The sequence below is a fragment of the Centruroides vittatus genome, unplaced genomic scaffold (assembly GCF_030686945.1).
Source record: "Centruroides vittatus isolate TY-2023 unplaced genomic scaffold, ASM3068694v2 scaffold_386, whole genome shotgun sequence".
Classification (NCBI taxonomy): Eukaryota; Metazoa; Arthropoda; class Arachnida; order Scorpiones; family Buthidae; genus Centruroides; species Centruroides vittatus.
In genome coordinates, this window is record NW_027122706.1 from 5,789,039 (window position 1) to 5,810,210 (window position 21,172).

Genomic DNA, 21,172 nt, shown 5'->3' on the forward strand with positions numbered 1-21,172 from the left:
TAATAAATATATAGGCCTATATCAAAACGAAATATTGTACATTTTGTCTATTGATTCTTTAGATCAATTATAAATCCGAACGAAAAGATCTAAACTTTCAAATAAGTAAAAACGTAAATTCTTAGATCAATCATGAAGTGGGTGGAGAGAAAAACGAAGGAGGAGTGCAAAATGGGTCACGAACACACCTATCTCAAATAACAAAGAATATTTCAGAAAGTAGTTGATTCCTTTGTCAAATTATTAATTTTTTGAAATCCTTAATTATTTCTTTTTGTTGACAAAATCCTTTTTCTAATGTTAAATCGTTTGAAGACATTTATCAGTATTTTCTCCTTCAAAAGCTCTCTTCACTCTCTCAAATGGAGGATGAGACTACAATTTACCTTGACCTCGAAATACAGTAGTCATTAAATTGTCCCTACCTACTCGGAGACCCATATATACTTTATATAAGCTACTTACAAAAAGTTACTTCTAAAAAATATATATATATATATTGAATTTCAGTAGTACAATTGTTGATTTATTAGATAAATTTCAATTTGTTTTTGCTTTATAATTTCGATTGAAATGTTTATCATCACCATTTTTTTAAAACTATTTAAAAGTGTCTTTTTACATATAAACAAACATGCCCTTGTAGGTTATAAACTTTAAAAAATATTCGTAAAGAATAAAACTAGATTTTTATTTTTTAATTTAGCATATTTAATGCGAGAATGCGGGCAACGAACGCTCGACGCCCGAAGCATATGTAGCAATTGCGTTATTGCCGAAAACTTTGCTCCGTCAGCGATTAATTTACAATATTAAAAAATTCGTCACGCGGATTTACTGCTACTTTAAAAAACAATACCCGCATTTCTGTTTTCGTAAATATCATAATCGACAAGGTGAAGGTTTGTTTAATGACAGAGTCGCAGACCTGAACTATTTTAATAAATAAGTTGTCCTTGATTCCAAATTTTTAATTGACAGTGTATTGGTATTGATATAAAAAAATGAAACAATTATATTAAAACTAATTTATATTAATGTACAATCATTATATAAGATTAAATTTTAAAAATTACTCAAAATGGTTGACATTATGTAATATTAACATATATGTAAGCCAATACAGTGAAATATATATTTACCAATAAAATTTTCCATGCCAACAAAATTCTAACGTATTTTATAACTTCTTAACAATCATAACATACAATCAAAACATAGTCAAAAAAGTATATAATAGTAACCTGTATCAATTTGAAACATTATTTTTCCCATAAGTTTACGCATCACTGAAAATAAAAATTGTACTAGATTTTCTAGAACTGAACGTAAAGTTTTATGAAACAAAAGATGATTATTTTTCAATATATATAAATGCCATAAACTCATCTTTCGTCCTTTCGCATGGAAAGTTTTACTTTTTTTCTTTCCTTTAATGTTTAAAAGAAAGAAATCGGTTCACACATGAGATTAGTGAAGTGGAATAAGCATATAACAATTCATCGACAACATTAAAAAAAAAAATCAAACTCAATGTTTTGATTTGCAAAACTATCGTCTTATCTTGACAAGATTTCAAATCGATTGTAGAAATGCTTAAAAGGTATGCATGTGGGAAAAGGTCAAACGTGTCTTGTGTTTAAAACTATGTCAAGTCGAATATGTGTATATTCGCTGGTTACGACTTCTCCGAAAACAAAATGTGCACAGATAAATGACTCATCATCCATCAAATTTTAATTACTAAATACGCTTAGATTCTTTTTTCTGTTATGAGTACGCATTTTAAAATGTGTTTAAACGTTCTTAAATTAATGTTTAAATTAAATATTCCTTCGAATAATCATCTTAAATCTAAAACGATAAATGTATACCTGAAAATTACATTATTTACACTATAATATTTTAATAAAATTATACTAAACTAATAACTTGTCTCAATTAATGTGAAATTAAACTTTTATCTTATAATTCCGGAAAAAAATGAAAGCTAATCATGGGAATTAATTATCATATCTTTAATTAAATGTTTAATATTTTTACTTTATAAAATATGAATAGCGCTTACTTTGATCGGATGCTACTTTATAATCGAATGTACTTCGGGAAAATGTTATCGGCGAAATTACTAAAACAATTTCTCTTAACTTAAACTTCTTAGCCTATTTATCGTAAGCTTGAAATAGACAAGAACTCGGGATAGATAGACACACTTGTTGAACCAATTTCTTCAACTACGAGTTTCTAAGAACAGCCATGGTAGTGTCTACGACCTCCAAACTTAATCACGCACAAGGAAAAGATTTTTCTCTTTCTACCTTTCACCACAACAGAAACAGAGATATGAATCGTAACGACTCACCTTTATATAATTCTTTCGAATAATTACTGTAGAAGGCGTTTTAATTTCCAAATAAACCCAAACATAAGTCTGCTATCTAGCACATAAAAGTCTCAAGACAGATCCGTCGTTGACTTAGTGTGACGAGCTCTGCTATTGGTAGCTGGATCGCTTTAAAAGTTGCTCGACAGGTAAACATTAAACTAACAACGATTGGATGATTCAACAGGTACACAGGTATGCGAGAGTTATGCCTGGGGAAGAAGACAGTTGACAATAGCCTACGGTTAAAAACATCTAAAATGCAATATATTGTACATTAAATGTCCGATTATAACCTATTTATTGTAATTTATAAACTCTTTTTTTCCTAAAATTTAAAATGGAAACTTTTTCCTGTAATTTAAAACTGTTGCAAAACTTTTAAATTAAACTATTATTTGTGTTGCTATATTTTTAATAATTAATAAAATGGTAATTGTTTTCCCAATAGATTAAAATCGCTTCGTTTGTGAAGAATGGGAGAGTTGAAAATAATATTTCCTTTATTTATTTTTAATTACTGTTTTATTCGACAGATGGAGTAGCTCTCTAAAGAGTAATGACCACAAACAAGAAATTGTACCACGACTGAAATGAAATCATCATTAGCATTGAGGCGCCCTTCTGACCAACTTGTAATTTATTACTTAAGACGTAACGTTAATATTTAAATGTATACTAATATAACATTTTCTACCATCAAAACGTTTATTTTAGATGAAGTTTTAATTTGAATATATAAGTCAGTTTAAAAAAAATTCTGTCTATATCTACTATAATATTACTTTTTTAAGATTCTTTTCTCTCTGGGAATTAAGAGGGTCTTTTTTAAAACCCATCACGGTACGGCCAGTTGGCCGGATGGCCGAGCGGTAAAGGTGGCAGCCTACCGCTCTGGGGGACCCGGGATCGAATCCGAACGGGTCGAATAATCCCCAGGAATTTTTCGGGGGGGTGGTCCGTTCGGATATGTCGGGCCCCGTCCCTCACCACCCGGTCGCCCATTGTGGGCCTGGCCGAACCCATAATGGGCCTACTAAAAGAGGCCCTCTTAGTGCCCACAGGGCGGAAAAAGTTAAAAAAAAAAAAAAAAACGGTACGGCCAGGCCCACAATGAGGGTGATAGAATGGTAAGAGATGGGAGCCGACAAATTGCTCGTGAAAATTTTGCTGAGGTTTCCGACTCGGATTCAATCCTGGCACCCCAAATCAGCATGCCGCTTTGACCATCTTTATTGTTGATTATATAAGTGCTTAAAAATGATTGATTTGCAATTATACGAAAAAGAAATTTAAACAGCAAGAGGCTGAAATGTGTCGGTGAGGGATTTCGATTAGAGTTCCGATGCAACAATCTAAACTTAAGGGCCAACTCACTATCTGACAACAAATTTAAACAGTTTCCCATAGACATAGAAAGTCCTTTCGGGAGGCACCCCCCTTGGCAGATTATCCATGTGTCGCGTTGCTCTATCCCACCAAACCAAATGGTTATTTTTAAGAAATTGAAACACAGACCAACTGAAACTTCTTTCCAGTGATTAACGCAACACAAAGAAAAGATACATTTTAAAAGTCAAATTGACACATAAAAACGAAAATACGCAAGTGTACTGGTGAATGCTGATCAGCCCGGTCGCTTTTTCTTTTAGTTCTACTAAACACTTGTCCTATAATTGATCGAGAGAGTCACATAATAGGCTCCATTTTCTGGTCAAATGACAGATAAGGGTTATTTTTGCTTGTGTGCAGATATAACGTTATTTCGTGCTTTGTTTCTTTTATGCGTTGTTTAAGTATGCCATTTTAAGTCTTAAGTATCCCAAGTTCTGTATTATCTGACGAATAAGGTGAATCATGAAAATATATTTTGTTAACAAAAATGGAAAAATATACTATAACATAGTTTCAACAATTATAGCTAGAATGTGCAATATTGAAAATGAACTCTAGAAATTTTTAAAAGAATAATTGTATTCTTTTTTTTCTTTTGTTATTAAATGGTTATTTTACAGTAGTAAGTAAAATTAAAAGTGTTATATTGCCGAATTTATTTCATTAATAGTCACCTTCGAATAATAATAGCACCAAAGAATAAATAGTTGCTTTTTAGTAGTAAAGGCACTTCTAATAAACAGCGCAGTTGCAAGCTGTTAAAAGTTGTAGACACTGCGCGTTGTTTATTATAATAAGTACGATATGTAAATAAATGTGTTTTTTTTTCAATTTTAAATTATATTGTAATTTATTTTATTTGATTACTTTACTGTACTTTACTTTTTAATTGTATTGAACAAAATATTTAACAAAATATCTACAATCTAAATGTCCACTATTTTTATGATTAGAAAGAACATTAAACTTTATTTATTTACACTTATTCCTGTTGTCAAAAGTGAAAACATTCTGTAATTGGTGCTAGAAGTCTTGTTCCACTTAAGAATAATACCGCATTTTTAAATTTAATTTGCAACAATAAAAATGCAATTTTTAGCGTTGACATCGATTTATTTGAGATGATATTCAAAAGTAAAATACTTTTTAAAGAAACGTTCGTATGTTTTAAGCATAATGAATCTGAATCATGACTAGAAAATGACATCCTGCAGACGAAGTGTCCTTACGTTTATATCTAGGGTAGGCACTTGGGCAGGAGGGGCTCGTGGGCTAAAGCCCCCTCTGTAAAGTAACAAAATGGACAGAACGCCGAGGCGGTTAAGGTATCAGCCATGATCACCGAATAAAGTTCGAGGAATGAGTCCCCGAATTAAAATTCTGGCTTGATCTAGAGCTTTACTTAGTGTTTATATCACATATATTTTCTAACAAACTTCGGAAGTTAAAAAAAGTGCAATAATTTTATTTCAATTACAGATATAGAATTTAAAATTGACGATTATATCAAAAATGTGGCTCTATGTGCCCTTATGGTTGCTAGCTCCCGTAAGCATTACAATATTTTCGTTTATTTTACCGTTTACTTCTTAAAATTTGTTCATAAGTAGGAGTTTTTCTTTTTTTCTTTTTTACGATGAAAATAATAGCACCGTATGTAACAAAGAATAAAAAAATTTGTATTTTTTAAAGCTAACACTGTCGACAGAAATCTTCCTTTTGTTACCGAAAATTTGGCCTCCGTAAATGCCATCCATCTCCATGCTCTAAAACAGTGATGGCGAACCTTTTTGAGAAGTGGATTAAATTTTGTTGATGACTTTTTTAGTGCTAGCTCGTGGGTCACTAAATCAGCGGCGTCACTTGAAAAGGAGAGGGGAGGATGGTTATAAAACTAATTTTTTTGGTTTTCACTTTTAAAATCCTCTAAAAACAACTTTTACTTTTGCAAGTCAAAAGCAAAACATAAAGGTCGACGTCAGAAAATTGATATCAACGGGGTGATAGCATGAATTACCGCACAAAGTGACACCATGCCCATAAAAAACAAGTTTATAAAAATCAATGTGTGGGTCATTTAAAAAGCCTGCGTGGGTCAGTGTCTGACCCGCGGGTCATAGGTTTTCCACCACTGCTCTAAAACCTGTATTCGTTATACAACACACTCGACGGCAGAACGCAATTGACCTGCATGCGTTGTTCAGTTTCACAAGTTGTGAAATTCTGTCTTTTAAGACAACTAATACAAGTAAGAACGTTGCCTTGATAAAAGAGGATCTTTAGCCATATAATCAAGTCACAATAATTCAAATCAGGTCAATGTAGTGGCCACGATGTTGAAAATAATCAGCTAATCATTTTCTCATACGAAAAATATTGCAGTGAGGCTTGCACATTTAAACCGATGTGTGGGGTTCACCGTTTTGTATAAAAATTAATTCAGGTAATTTCTCTGCTGCATTGCAAGAATAAAGAAGTTTTGGACTATATCTCCGTATTCAGCGCATTAACAGTAGCCTATCATTGGCCGAGATTCAAAGTTTTCTTCAAAAAAATATAAATTAACAAAAAGAAGTTCTTTTGTAAACACGTTTCGGTCTGTAGGCATTAAAAGAGCATTTTAATAAAACCGTTGCGGATTCGATCAGGCCCACAATGGACAGCCAGATGATGAGGGACGGAGCCCGACTTATCTCAAAGGACTAACCCCAGAAAAATTCGTGGGGATTTTTCGACTGGTCCGAATTCGATTCCGGGTTCCCCATAACGGTAGACTGCCACGGCCATCCGGCCGCGCTGTCAAAAGCATGAGGAATAGGACGTATGGTACGAGTAGAAAGAGTTATATATATATATATATTATAACACATACACAGTATGTCATTAATATCATAACAATTGATGTTATTATTGTAAAAGTATGATTTCAGATTAATTTATATTTATTAAACCTATGTTGGTAAAACCTATTTAAAATATTCATTTTTGAAAATGATCATTTCTAAATATATTTTTATTTGAAGACGTTCGAAATTATTTTTCTATTTTATTTTAATACGTAAATTTTTTCAATAGAAGCAGAAAGATTACAGCGCTCCCAGTGGCAAATTTTGTTAGAGAAAGTTCTCTTCTATTTTGATTAAAGTTAGACATGGCGGCCACCGGAGTTTTACCTTTCGTCCGGGGGATAGATTTTACTCGCAATGACTTTCAGGTATTTATAAACAAACAGCGAAATTACTCTACACAGAGAGGATAATATGCTATTCTACACACATTTAATATTCATCCTTTACGAAGTCGTTTTAAATATTTTCTCGTTTTCAGGTTTGACATTAAAAATAAACAACGAATTCGTTAAAAATAACGCAATACATCATATTTAATTTGATATAGTTTTGAAACATTTACACATTCAAATGACGTCAATGAAAATAATACAGAAGGGAGTAATTTGTTTAAAAGGAATATAATTTACATTTCTGATCTGTGATTTTTTTTTAATGCTTGAAAAAAAAATCATAAATTGTTTCAATTCTACAAATATTTAAAAAAATTATTGAAATAAAATGACTTATTTTATTATCTACTCATTTCCTTCATCTATGTTTATTCAAAATACTGTGATTTATTTGCAGTTCTAGTTTTGTATTTATATATTGGAGTCAGTGAAAGTATGTTTAAAAATAAAGCTACTTTATATGAAATAGATAAGATTTTTCAAATTCCAGTTTATATTATAATTACATTGTGGCTTATATATTAAACGGTCTACAAAACTAAAGCATTGATTTCACTTACTGGTATTATTACCTCACATTATTTAATTTAGATTGAAATTGAAAGTTTAAAGTATGAAAATGGATAAATTTGCAAATACTGTATATAAAGAAGATTTAATTTAACAGTTTAATTAATATTCTAACATATTATTTTGAAATATTCTGATAAAAAGAAATTACGATATAATGTTTTAACTTAAGAAAAAATATAATTATCTTAATGTATCAATAGAAAATACAATTAGAATTTGTTTACAACATTTAAGAAGAAAGACTTTTTACTGTTGTTGTTAAATGGATGACTTTTTATTTTTTTTTTTTATTTTTTAAATGTAGGCCTATATAATTTATGATGGTAAGACATAAATTCAACAAAAAGCATTTTTTAGAGTTTTTACTTTCCTGATTGTTATATGTAACAGAGGGAAAATATGGTGCATACTTGCCAACCTTCAGTACCTTGAATTGCTGGGACATTGGTAGAAAAATGCTGATTTTTGAATAAAAACACACAGCATAAAAAGTGAAAATTCTTTAACATTGATATTGCACAAGGCTTATATTAAATATCGATACCTTTAATAAACAAAATTTAATTTTTCTTCATATGATATTTTATAAAGCTATTGCCATAAACACTGTCAAGAATATGACAAAAGCTTTATACTCTTTAACATCACAATTTTAAAATGGTCAAGTATTTTATGTTCCATCTTGATCTTCAAGAGTCTTGATATCCTTGCATGTTGAGTGCCTTCTGCTATATGCATTTGTGCTATGGTTTGCTTTGTTAGTGTTACAGTATACTCATGATTATCAGTCAGTTTATTGATTTTCTTAGCAATTATTAAGGACAATAATTTTTCTGGTTGTGATTTATTTCCTATCTCTGTCTTACTTTTTCTTATCATGTAGAATATTTTTTCATTTGCCACATTGCAGTGCTGTGTGTAAAATAATAAAATAGGCGAAATCATTAGGCTATTTTACTAAGATTACAAATCTTTGTATAATTGTAATGCTGATGATGGTTCTTTCATTGAGAAAGTTCATACCATATGGCTGGTATATTCTTAAGTAATGAACCAGATGTTTCTTCTTTTTGGGTGGAGAAACTGTAGCACTGCTCAATAATTTGGTCTAACTGTAAAAGTAACTCATTTCCGTCTGATGATGAGTTAGCTATAATTGATTTAACTGCCAATGTAAGGGCACTAACATCACCAGTCTTGAAGATACAATTTATCATATCTGTCATTTAAAATTATATTTGAACTAAAATTCTCATACCTATACCAACATACATATATAAAAATATCAATCTTGGTTCTTTCCTAATTGAATGAATCTGAGAATGTCATTCTGGTTTACTTCAGTTGTTCTGTTCATAACAAAATACCAGTAGCATAGCAAGGGGGTGTATCATGCCCTGGGTGCCACTCACAGAGGGGTGCTCAAATGGTCTCCAAGACAAACTGTGTGTGTTTCTGGAGAAGGGAGGGGGGCCAATAAAGTGTCGTGCCCCGGGCACCAGTTATGTTCGCTATGCCACTATAAAATACATTCAATATCATCAACATATACTATATATTGGTATTAGACTCATTAAATGAAGGGTTTGTGATAATATCAAATTCTTTAAAAATGCTGAGAAAAAGGAAAGAGCATACAAAATGCTGCTGGTCAGCACCAAACACTGATGGTTTCCAAGTATGATTGGGATCTGGCAAAAAATGACCCCTCCAGATTTTTATATTCTTGGACTCCGGATCCCAAGAGTCCAAAAATGTCAAGAAATGCAAAAAAAAATTTTAGGTTTTTTCTGTATGTATGGATATTTGTGTGTAGGGGGTGCAGGATTTTGTTCACCCTCTTTGAAGCTTAATAACTCCTGTGCTTTTGTTGAAAATTTCTAAAATTTTGCAGCAGGTTTGTGTATTAGAGGGAGTGATGTTATTAAATTTTGGTGGTGAAAGATTGTTGGGGTGGGGAGATAAAGGGAGTCATGTATATCTCTAGTATTATCAGACTTAATGAAGATTTTACTCATTAGCATTTACAGTTTATGAAACCTATCTCTATCCTGAAAATTAAGTGTTTTGCCATTTTATAATAATTAAAAATATAAAAAGCTTTTAATAATAAAATATCATAACAGATGGTGCCCTCACACAGTTTTAAATATTGCTAAGAAAGTTAAGCAATGTATTGTTGGATTTTTAAAAGTATTTGGCTGATAATGAAATTAAATCCTTTGATTACTTAAAAACAAGTAACGACATTTTCAGGAGATTTTATGTAAAATCTGCTGAAATTTTGGATATGAACATAAACAAATGGTTTTATTAGTGAAATTTTTTATAATAGTGACTTATTAAAATAAAAAATTAATGTGAGAGATCTATATTATTAGTGAAAATTAATACAATAACAACATATATTAAAATATTCTCAAAATTTAATAACTTTAGAAAATAAAACTTATAGACTAATGTTATATCAATGTTATTCAGTATTATGATTATATATATTAGGCAATATGTATAATAATAACATAAGAATGTAATGATAATATTAAGAATGCTTTACATTTCTAAAAAGCTTGATTATTTGGACTTTCTAAGTACGCATGCTAGGATTAAGTTAATTTCAATTAATTAAATTATGAAATTTCGATAATTTAATTACTCATAATTAGCTTAATTTTAATTCCAAAAGAACATAACTTTTTAACTTGTTATTGGCTATCAAATCAGACTTTATATATATTGGTTAAATAGATTTTTGAATATTAGCCTATCATCTTAAAGAATGAATTTGAAGATAAATGTATTGAAAATTATATTATGAAGAAAAGAACAAAACAAAAAGTGTTAATAGGAGTGCATATAAAAATTTATTATTAAAGTTGAAGTATGTTTTTTTATCACAAGATTATCTGTGATATTTGATAGAAAAATGTAGTTAAGCAAGACTGTAGAAAATCAAAGTATTAAAAGGAGAAAGGATACATAAATTTTTATGTAGATTGTACAATAAAATCATTATAAAAAAGACTAAAATAAAGCACATAGCCTACTTTTTAAAAAGAGATTCTATGATAGAAATATGATAAAGTGAGATTAAGCTAGGAATGTTTCAGATGACAAAGATAAAAGATACAAGAACAATTCAAGAATTATTAATTAGATTGGAATGTTATAAAGGAAATGCAATATTTAAAAGATGACTAATAATAAAACAATTTATAACATTATTATTATTATATATTATAAAATTATGTAATATAAAATAAGAAAGATTTTAATGTTGGCTAATGAATATAATTTGTATTATTAAAAATTATGATAAAAAGTTAGAGAAAGCAATTGGAAAGAACACAGTAATTTTAGTAGAGGAATTTTAGGATACTGTATTTGATTTAACAAAATATGAGGAAAAACAGAGGGGATAGTATTGAATCTAGAGTTTATATAATTTTCTTAAAAGACCATATATCAGAGAAGGTCAAGAAAATACATGTAGTGGCCACTAGATCATTAAGAACAAATTGGAGGAGTATAAAGCGACGTAATTTCAGAATCCTACCAAGACAAAAATCCAACTGGATAAATTCCTACCAAGACAGGATCTTAGCATCCTAATTTCTTACCAAAGTAAAAACATACAGGATGTTTATTTTAACATTTATCTAGGCACTAAAGAGATCTTTTCAGCAGTATATGAGTATATTATGGTACCTTATTTTATGATATTTATATTAAAATAAATTCATTCATTCAAACAAAAATGTGCAGAAATACATAAATTTTTCAAATATAAAAACAAAATACAAATTAAAAATGCTATCTTCACAAATCATGTGTTTATGAAAGAGCCAACGTTACACATTCAAGTAATTAGTATAGTACTGTGGCAATGCCTTATACAATATAATCATATCATATCACAATAATGTTTGACTATTGTGATATAATTATACAGTATGAGGAAATGACATAAAATTCATAAGAAGCAGCATGTAGATTCCATAAGCACCTTCCAGCTGCACCAAGACCAAAATGTTTTTTACATATACTACAGCAAAATAAACTAATTGCTTTTGTATTAATTTATACAATATTGGTTTTTATCTTTTATAGTCAAAGATTTTTTTTGCACATTATGCTAAATCTTTTTTAAAATGATTTCCTTCCACTATCTTTGTACTTGAGAGAGATGGAAAAAATTTATGTATTGCCATAGAACTATCATGTGATGTAATCATGTTTCCCTTTTTAAACAAATTAATTTATTTTATTGTAAAAATTGTGGTGGAATTAATGCACCATAGACTATACATATATTTGTGCAATGCTGGAAAGATCTCTTGTGCCTGGATAAATGTTAAAGTGAACACACTGTATATTTTTTCCTTTGATAGAATCCTACCATCCTAGTTTCCTATCTTGGTAGTATTTTATCCATTAGGATTTTGTCTGGTAGGATTTGGTAACTGAGCTTATAATACACATTAAGATGGGAAAGGCTAACATGTCTTTGAGCCAAGAAGAAATGATTATTTCATTTTTAGTAAGCTCATTCAAATTAATAGACAGATGTTTCTTTACATGAAACTATTGAACTTTGATTATTAGAAATTTTCATTATATGTACCAGAAATAGTTTTTTTTAATTCAAGAAGCATATGGATTTTTAATCAATGTCTTTATTTTCTCAAAAAGAAATGTTATGTAAGGAATGTTAATTAATAGAAAGGAACAAATGAAATATTGGGTTTTTTTTTCTTAGAAAAATTAGTTTGATTAGTTTAATCATTTTATGATTATTTGGATGGTATGTAATTTTTGTCTATGACAGTAATGGCAAATCTCTTGTTGAAAGTGGGTCAAAATTGAATTTGAAATTTAGAAACTCTAGATTGTAGGTCAAACAATGGTGTACCCAAAGGAGACCAAGGAGTCCTGGCACCTCCAAAGTAAAAGGAAAAAAACCAAACATTTTCCAAAAATCTTTTTCTAATTAAAATTCATTCTTTGTTTTATTTATATTGTCATGTCTTCTAATTCTATACTACTTATGAATTAACAGTCACATAAGGTGGGAATTTTATTGAATTTGCATTAAAAATCTGCTCTCTCCAAGATTAAATTTTGAGTGTTCCACTGGCTCAAATATTTCATTTGATTAATTAAAAATGATTTACAATGCTTACAAATTTTACTTTGTTTAACTTTTTAATTTATATCAGAAAAATAATAATTTGATCATAATGTAACCAAATGTTTTGTTTAATGAGATATCTGCTGCTATTTATTTGATAATTTATTTCTGAGCTTCATAATTAGTAACATTTTAAGACTTTTCATAACAGCTCTGCGGCCTTGCTTTCGAAAATACTATATATAAAAAAATATTTGATAGGTTTTAAAACTGAATAATTTTTATTAAAACATAATACTTTCTAAATATTTGATGTGGATACCATGAAATCATCATGTGGTTCATTGGTTTGTCATCACTGGCCTATGATGATGATGATAGGTCAAAATGTATACAAGACATTATATTTATATAATTCATACTTAAAACTTTTTTATTTGAAATGTACTACATTTACAAATCATTGCTGAGCTGCTGTGATGTATAGTAGCAAGAATGAGTCTGTTAGTATGTATAGGGTATAGGTTATATTAATTTAATAGAATTTGAAGCACATCTTGCATGTATCAAGCTGATGTATACTTTCTTTAAAGACTTTCGAGTTTCAATACTTAAAATACATTATTAAATACAAATACATAAAATGATCTGTAACTTTTTATATTTTTTAAATATAATAATCTGTTTTACATGTTGACCAATTGATGTTTTCTTCCATCTGTAGTTATGATAGTTTTTGTTCACAGTATAATTATTTCTTAGTAAAAATAAGGGAATCTTATCTACACTGGTGGAAAATAAAATCCCAACACCAAGAAAGAGTTGTGCTAGATAAACGAAACTTGGTAGGCATGTTTTCATATCTGAAAGATGACATCTATTCAAATTTCACACTAGACAAAGAAGAGTGGTGCGAGTAGTGCCACTATAAACATGCAAATCGTGTTTGCTGTAAATATGTGATGTAAACTTGTTGAGTGTTATTTATCGTCTGGATTGAATGTTGTGAGTTAAGATTTGAGTCAAGAATCCTTTAAAGAGATGAAGAAGGCAGTATCAACAGCTTACTGAGTTTGGACAAGGCTGTGTAATAGGGCTATGAGAAGGTGGATTTTCTTTCTGCACTATTGCAGAAAGACTTGGCAGGGATGTATCCACTGTGCATGATTGTTGGCAGCTGTGGTCATGGGAAGGTGCTGTCTCAAGAAGACCTGGGTGTAGCCGCTACTGAGAGGGAAGACTGCCGTATTTGCCACATAGTGTGGCGCATCGTACCGCATCTGCAGCAGAAATTAGAGTTTCTGTTGGCGCCAGAGTGACCCAGCAAACTGTAAAAATCGATTACTTGAGGGACAAATCTGAGCCAGACACCCTGTGGCATTCATTCCACTAACTCCAAATCACTGCCATCTGTGACTTCAGTGGTGTCAAGCAAGAGCTCATTGGAGGGTGGAGTGGAGATCTGTTGTGTTCTCAGATGAGAGCCATTTCTGTCTTGGTGCCAGTGATTGCCTTATGTTGGTTAGGAGGCCAGGTGAGCACTTGGAACCAAGCTGTCTGCGACGTAGACACACTGGACTTATACCAGGAGTTATGGTCTGGAGAGCGATTTCCTATGACAGCAGATGCACTCTTGTCGTTATTCCAAGCACCTTGACAGAAAATTTGTACATCAGACTGGTGATTGAACTGGTTGTATTGCCATTCATGAGCAATATTTAAGGAGGTGTTTTCAACAGGATAATGCTCGTCTTCATACTGCTGCTGTCATCCAACGTGCTCTACAGAGTGTCGACATGTTGCCTTGGCCTATGAGATCACCAGATCTTTCTCCCATCGAGCATGTATGGGACATTATTGGACAACAAATTCAGCATCACCCACAACCAGCATTAACTGTTGCTGATTTGACTGACCAAGTGCAACAGGCATGGAACTCCATCCCACGAAATGATATATGACACCTGTACAACACAATGCATGCACGTTTACATGCTTGCATTCAAAATCATGGTGACTACAGTGTTATTAATGTACCACCATTTCACATTTGAAATGGATCTTCTCGCACATGCCTGTCACAGGCACTTTAGCCTGTGACCTTAAAAATTCAATCAAATAAATGTGTTACCTAGACAAATGCTTTTCCTGAATTTCATTCCTCTAAACCAGGGCTGTCCAACTGGCGGCCCGTGGGCCGTATACGGCCCGCCAAATTATTTTTACAGCCCGCGAGTACATTTTACTATGAATAAATTTATGTTACTAAATTATTATTATTAATATTAAAATTATTTTACTATGTGAAAATTACGGCCACAATGTTCTCATTAATATATTACGAATATTTTAAAGTTTCTTTTTAGTATAAATAAAATATTTTCTTAATTAACATAAACTGACTTTTCATTTATCAACCTTCTTGGCCCCCGAAATGCTTGGTGAAGAAAATATGGCCCGCGGGCTATGATAAGTTGGACAGCGCTGCTCTAAACTAATTTTTTCTTGGTGTTGGGATTTTATTTTCTGCCAGTGTATATCATTAAGGTGCTTTTGGTTATGATTTTAAGACTAAAATAGCTAATTCACTGAGGTTGGCAAAAGACATGTAATCCTCATATTCTGCTTTCATCTAGCTCAAGACTGAATGGTCTCAGAGCTGATTGTATATATGGAGGAAAGAATAAGCAGCTGTTACCTAAGGATATAGCCACGAAAGGAAGAAGGGAGGGTGGGGGGAGGAAGGAAGGAAGGGGAGGGAGAAGGCTGGGAGGAGAGGAAGGAAGGAAGAGAAGAGAACACAAATGTGCATGCTTGAGTCCATTTGTCAGACATAATAAAATACAAAATACACCAACCATGGGACTGATGGCACAATATTGAATACACAATTAGGAGCGTGTGTATACAATTACTACACTAATACAAAATTCCCAATTTAAAATACAAAAAATACAATTCAATCAGCACCAATTCAATTAATCACTTACAATTATCAATGGATTACAATTCTATAGCTATGTACTGACCAGCAGGAGCAAAGTGGAGTTTGACAATGGTCTTTTAAACAATGGTAATTTGCTTATTGACATACAAATAAATAAAATGTTTCCTAACTACTGCTTCTACTATTGTCTGGTTACAAAATATAGTACAATATTTTAATTCTTTTTAAATCCAAAATTAATGGGATACAATTTCATTCATTGTGCAAATGAAGTATTAGTCAGGAAGTGTTGAGATAGCAGTTGAAGTTTAATGTAACTCATCTTCCAAAACTGAAACAAAATATAAAATAAAAAATTTAAGTAACTTAATATATAACTATAAATAAAATCTCATGCTATTCACAACTTTATTTATTTGAATTTTTTCTTATCTTTTAATTGTAATCCTTACAGTATTCAGCAATTGAAAGAGCATAGTAATTTCAATTTCAGAACATAACTTACAAAAGTTTACAATAATGATTGGCTAGAAGTTTTATTTCAGATAAGTTTTCTTGGAGAAAATTCATATGAAAGACCACACAAAATATTTCTACAGGTCCTAAATTTGTGTATATGGCATTTGACATTAATCATTTAACTACTGATTCATGGACAGTTCATTGCTGCTTCATTTTAGAGTTTTAAAAAGACAAAAAATTGCTGGTATTTTATTCTGTGTTTTGATTTACATTTTTATCTATTAATGAAACATTTTTTAGTTAAGATATCAGAAACTTGCTGCTCAGCTTATGTGGGGATGGGATATGGACAACTAGGGTTTCATCAGTAGGTTCCATTAGAGTTTGAATCCTGTGTATTTAAAATAGATTGAAAACTACTGGGTTAAAACAACTAATGATTTTTGATTGAAAATATCAAATACAAAAACTTTTCATATGTTTATATATTTCATTCAAATTTCTATTGCTAGAAATGCTGGTCTTTAAAGGCTATTGCAAACTAGGCAATGCTATGACATCACAGGCAATATTTATGGTCACATGACTGTTTTGTTTGACGATTGGGCAAATTCATCACATGATATAGTTCTACAGAACCAATGAACATTTCATCTACCCTTCTACAAACTATTGCTCAGTAGTTTGTTTTGTAAAATGACGACGACCTACAAAGACGATTTGCATCAGCAAATGGAAGCAGTGAAAGCTAACATCAGTTAGCTTTGCTGCTTCCATTTATTGTCTATTTTTCAGAAATTTAATAAATAAATGAAAACAAAATTGGGAACCCAATAAATTTATAAATTTCAATAAAATCAATGAAATAATTTATATTCTTACTTCTATGAAAATCTATCAGACAGCCCTGTTTCATAATCCCAGCATTGCAAAGACATGGCTGAAACGTGAAGCACAAATGCACTTTCTTTGTGGCCTACAGTACATGCTCCTTTTTTGCAAACTCTTAAATATGCATGAGCATCGTCAATCACCACCCGAAAAATCAAACTTCTTGAATCCAAGAGGCATCGAAAAGATTGCCTACTTTTCATCAAAGGGTATGAGTTGATGACAAGCAATTGATGGCCATTAAACGGGCGATAATCGAATGAATTTTCTTCAACCAGTTTGCTTCAATATTTGCTTAGTTTGTAGTGACCTTAAGAATTCAATAAGGAATGGACTTTTAAACAGATTTAATTTAGTAATCTTTTATATTTCATAACTTAAAATGATAATTTATTTTTTGTTTACCAATTGTGTAAAAATATGGTTTTTATACAATGTATAAAAATATATAATAACAATAACAGTATAAATATATGTATATAAATTAAGTTGTTAGGATAATTTATAAAATTATTTACTTTATAATAAAGGAATTCAAAATTTTCTTTTTCAGGAGGATTATTTTCCTAAAGCTGTTGCTGAAATGACAGGACTGAGATGGTTAAAATTGAATAGAACTAATATAGATTGGATACCAGAGGAATTATCTAGTCTTCAAAAATTGGTATAATTTTGAATTTATATCTATAATTATTTTTCATATTATTTTTTATAACATATTTTAAAGTAATTTTATCAAAAACGTTTAAATGAAAGCTACAATCAGCAAAGAATTTAGCAATTTCAGCAAAGAATTATATTAGAACATTGAATTATTAATTATCTGTTTAAATTAAAGTGTTCCATTTATGAGAATAACAGAGTTTCTTATTTATTGTAAAAGTTTGTTAGGTCACTGTGAAGATTATTGTTATACATAAAATAAAACATTTTATTCATGTTCAGGCCATTTAGTTAACTTAACTCTTTAATGGCCAATAACTATATTATATAGATATTTTGAACTAATTCTATGTTGATATGATAATTATTTCTTTATCTTTTTAGGTTTTAGTAACATATGACAAAAATAAAAGGAAAAAAGATTACTTGATATAGATATTATTGACTTTGATTTATCTAATATTGAAAACTGATATTTTATATGAAAACTTCTGATCAGTTTCATCTTGCTATTACTTTCCCAGCTGTTATGAATACATAACAAGGAAAAGTATTGGAATTGTGTCAAATTTGACTTTCCGAATTTTTTGCAAATCTCCACATTTTGAGATCTCCTGAATCCAAAAATGGTAAAAACATTCCATGAATGTGTGTATTTATGTCTAGTTTGCTTAATATCTCAGGATATAGTAAAGATTAAGAAACAAAATTTGGCATGATGACTTGTATATGAGGGGCATTGATGTTAAATTTCGGGGGTGAAAGCTTGAGGGTGGGGAGATAGAGGGAGTCATATATCTTGAGAAGGATAGGACTTAATGAAGATTTTATTCATTATTAACATTTACACTTTTTTTATAAAACTCATCCCATGCACTCATGAAATGACTTTATATCTCAAAAACTAAGTTATAGACCCTCATTTACATTGCAATTTTGGATTCCATATTGCAATTAATGGAAAATGGCAAAGTTTAATTAAAGTCTATTGAATGGATTTTGAGAAGAAACACAATTCTGTAAGTCTCATAGAAGAAGCTTTGCTAATGCTTCACTTTAATTAACAGTTACTATAAAAAAAATTAAATTTTTAAAGATAGATAAGCACAAGTAAATGAAAATATCAGATTTTATGAAAAAACATAGAGAAAAATCAAGATGTTGATAATTGAAATTAAGCTGAATTGAAATTAAACAAAGCTCAGAAAATGACAATACTGTATTTTCCTGAAAATAAGCCCTGGTATGATTTTTCAGGGTGCTTATAATATAAACCCTACCCCTAAAATAAGTTAAGATCATTGGCCATGGTCATATTTAATATGTCTGTTGCAACCCATGATGGATGTATTAAATTATAAAATAATAATAATAATATATAATTAAATATAAATAAATATTATTGACATTAATACTTAATTATAATTTATATTATTATTTATTTTAAATATTTGTAAATACCCAAGTTAGTGTCTTTGGATAAGACATCCCCTGAAAATAAGACCTAATGTGTCTTTTGGTGCAAAAATTATTATAAGATCTAGTCTCATTTTTGGGGAAACATTGTATTTTTCCAAAAAGAAAATGTCCTTGTTTAACAGTGTTTAGTAGTGAAGAAAAAAATAATATTAACATGCAATACTTTTGATTGTGATTGTTAGTCAATTATTTATTGCTTTAATAAACATATTTCTCTTAATTGCAAAAAAGAATAGTATCCTTTTGCTAATTTTTGGAACCTAACCCTATGTTTTGTACTAGTCATTCGTTTTGTCTAGTACAGATTTGTATAACACTGCATTTTTCGGAATTTAACTACCATGTTATATGGGGGATATCTCTATTATGTGTTTTGGCTATAAGCCTTCCTCAGACTACAGTAAAAAATAAATATTAAATATATATATATATAAAATTGAATATTGAATTCATATTTATATGTCCATTTGTTCAAGTATCAAGTGAGAATGGCTGAACCAATTTTTATGAAACTGTACATATATTCAGGATAGACCTGGGAAGGATAGGGGCTACTTTCAAATTCATGTCTGTCCTCTCTGAGTATCATGTGAAAATGGCTAAATCCTCAGGCTATAGAATGTATTTAGAGTAAATTTCAATATAAAATAGTTTTTGGTTGATCTTTTATATTATAAGTTTATTGTAAGTACATGTTCATTTTCAATATATGCATTTTTGGGTTTTTTTTTAGTATATTTATTACTTTTACTTAATATATTATTTTTCAAGCAAAGGTAAGTACCTTAGTAAGTTAAAAATTTATTACAATTTCACACTAAAATATTATATTAAATTTGTATCAAATATTACATTTAACTATAAAAAAATTTTAATAATATCCAATAACATGGGTTTAAGAGTCAATTGCTCAGATCTTATTTAATGTAAAAAATTACAATATGATAAAAATTTACAATTAATTTCTGAGTTCTCTTCCAAGAATTATTATGTAGAAAGGAGGAAATTACCAGAAAATTACTAGGTCAAGATATACATTCAAGTAGGAATGTTTAATACTACAAAGTGTAGATTGATGCTCAGAAAATTAGATGGAATAGAACTAAAGACATATGTCTTGCCTCTAGTTCTCTTCCATCCAATTTTCTGAGCATATGTACCATTTGTAATTTTTGGAAAAAATAAAATGAAACAAATGGTAGATGAATATGTCTACAACACACAAATAATTTTTCACATTTTTTGAAGATTTCTTGGCAAGTTTACACAAAGAAAAAACTGTTTGATGAATTCATAATTTTAAGTTTAGTAGATAACCTGCACATGACTTTTAAATTGATTTCTGAACACAAATAACCTATTAAATTGATTTTTGATCACAAATAACCTACAGATTATCTCAGTGATTTTCAACAAGCATGCCATTGCTTGTTCATGTGTGTACCACAAAAATTTTTGAAGGTTATTAAATAAATTATTTTCAAAAGAAGCCCAAAGAACAATAAGTGTACATGTTGAAATTAAAACCTTTAAATTGATTGTGAGTTTTTCATTGTTGTAATAAATAAACATATACATAATGTGTTCAAAAATATATATATTCATAAGCAAATTTACATGTGCATAACACTGAGTTATTTCATTTAAAATGAAATTTTCTTTAAATCAAAAATGTATCTATAATTGTCCATATTTATTTCAAATTGTTTTACTTTGGAAATAGCAGGACATTGAGCAGACTTATAAAGGAAATTATCATGCTACTTTTAAATGCAAATTAAGACTTAATGTTGATTGCCCTTATGTAAATGAAAATTAACTATTTTTTAAATAATGGGTAACCTGTTGCTATTTTAGGAACAACAATACTGTTTTGTTTAATTTACAAAATATATAGACAAAAAGAATTATACATAGAAGCCTAGGATTATTTTGACTAATTTCATTAATGAAAATTAAGACTATACAAACAAAGTTTGAGTCCATTTTTTGTCTATTTTTATCCTT

The 21,172-nt window shown here is 29.9% G+C and overlaps 1 protein-coding gene across 1 annotated transcript in view; it reads left to right on the top strand.

Annotated features, from left to right (window-relative positions):
* The first annotated feature begins 6,858 nt into the window (after nt 1-6,858).
* fliI (FLII actin remodeling protein) overlaps nt 6,859-21,172 on the top strand; it is a 102,273-nt gene continuing 87,959 nt past the window's right edge. Inside the window, exons 1-2 of the mRNA XM_067286724.1 lie at nt 6,859-6,992; nt 17,577-17,687. Coding sequence (XP_067142825.1) covers nt 6,930-6,992; nt 17,577-17,687 — 174 coding nt within the window. The 5' untranslated portion in view covers nt 6,859-6,929. The remainder of the gene's footprint in view (nt 6,993-17,576; nt 17,688-21,172) is intronic.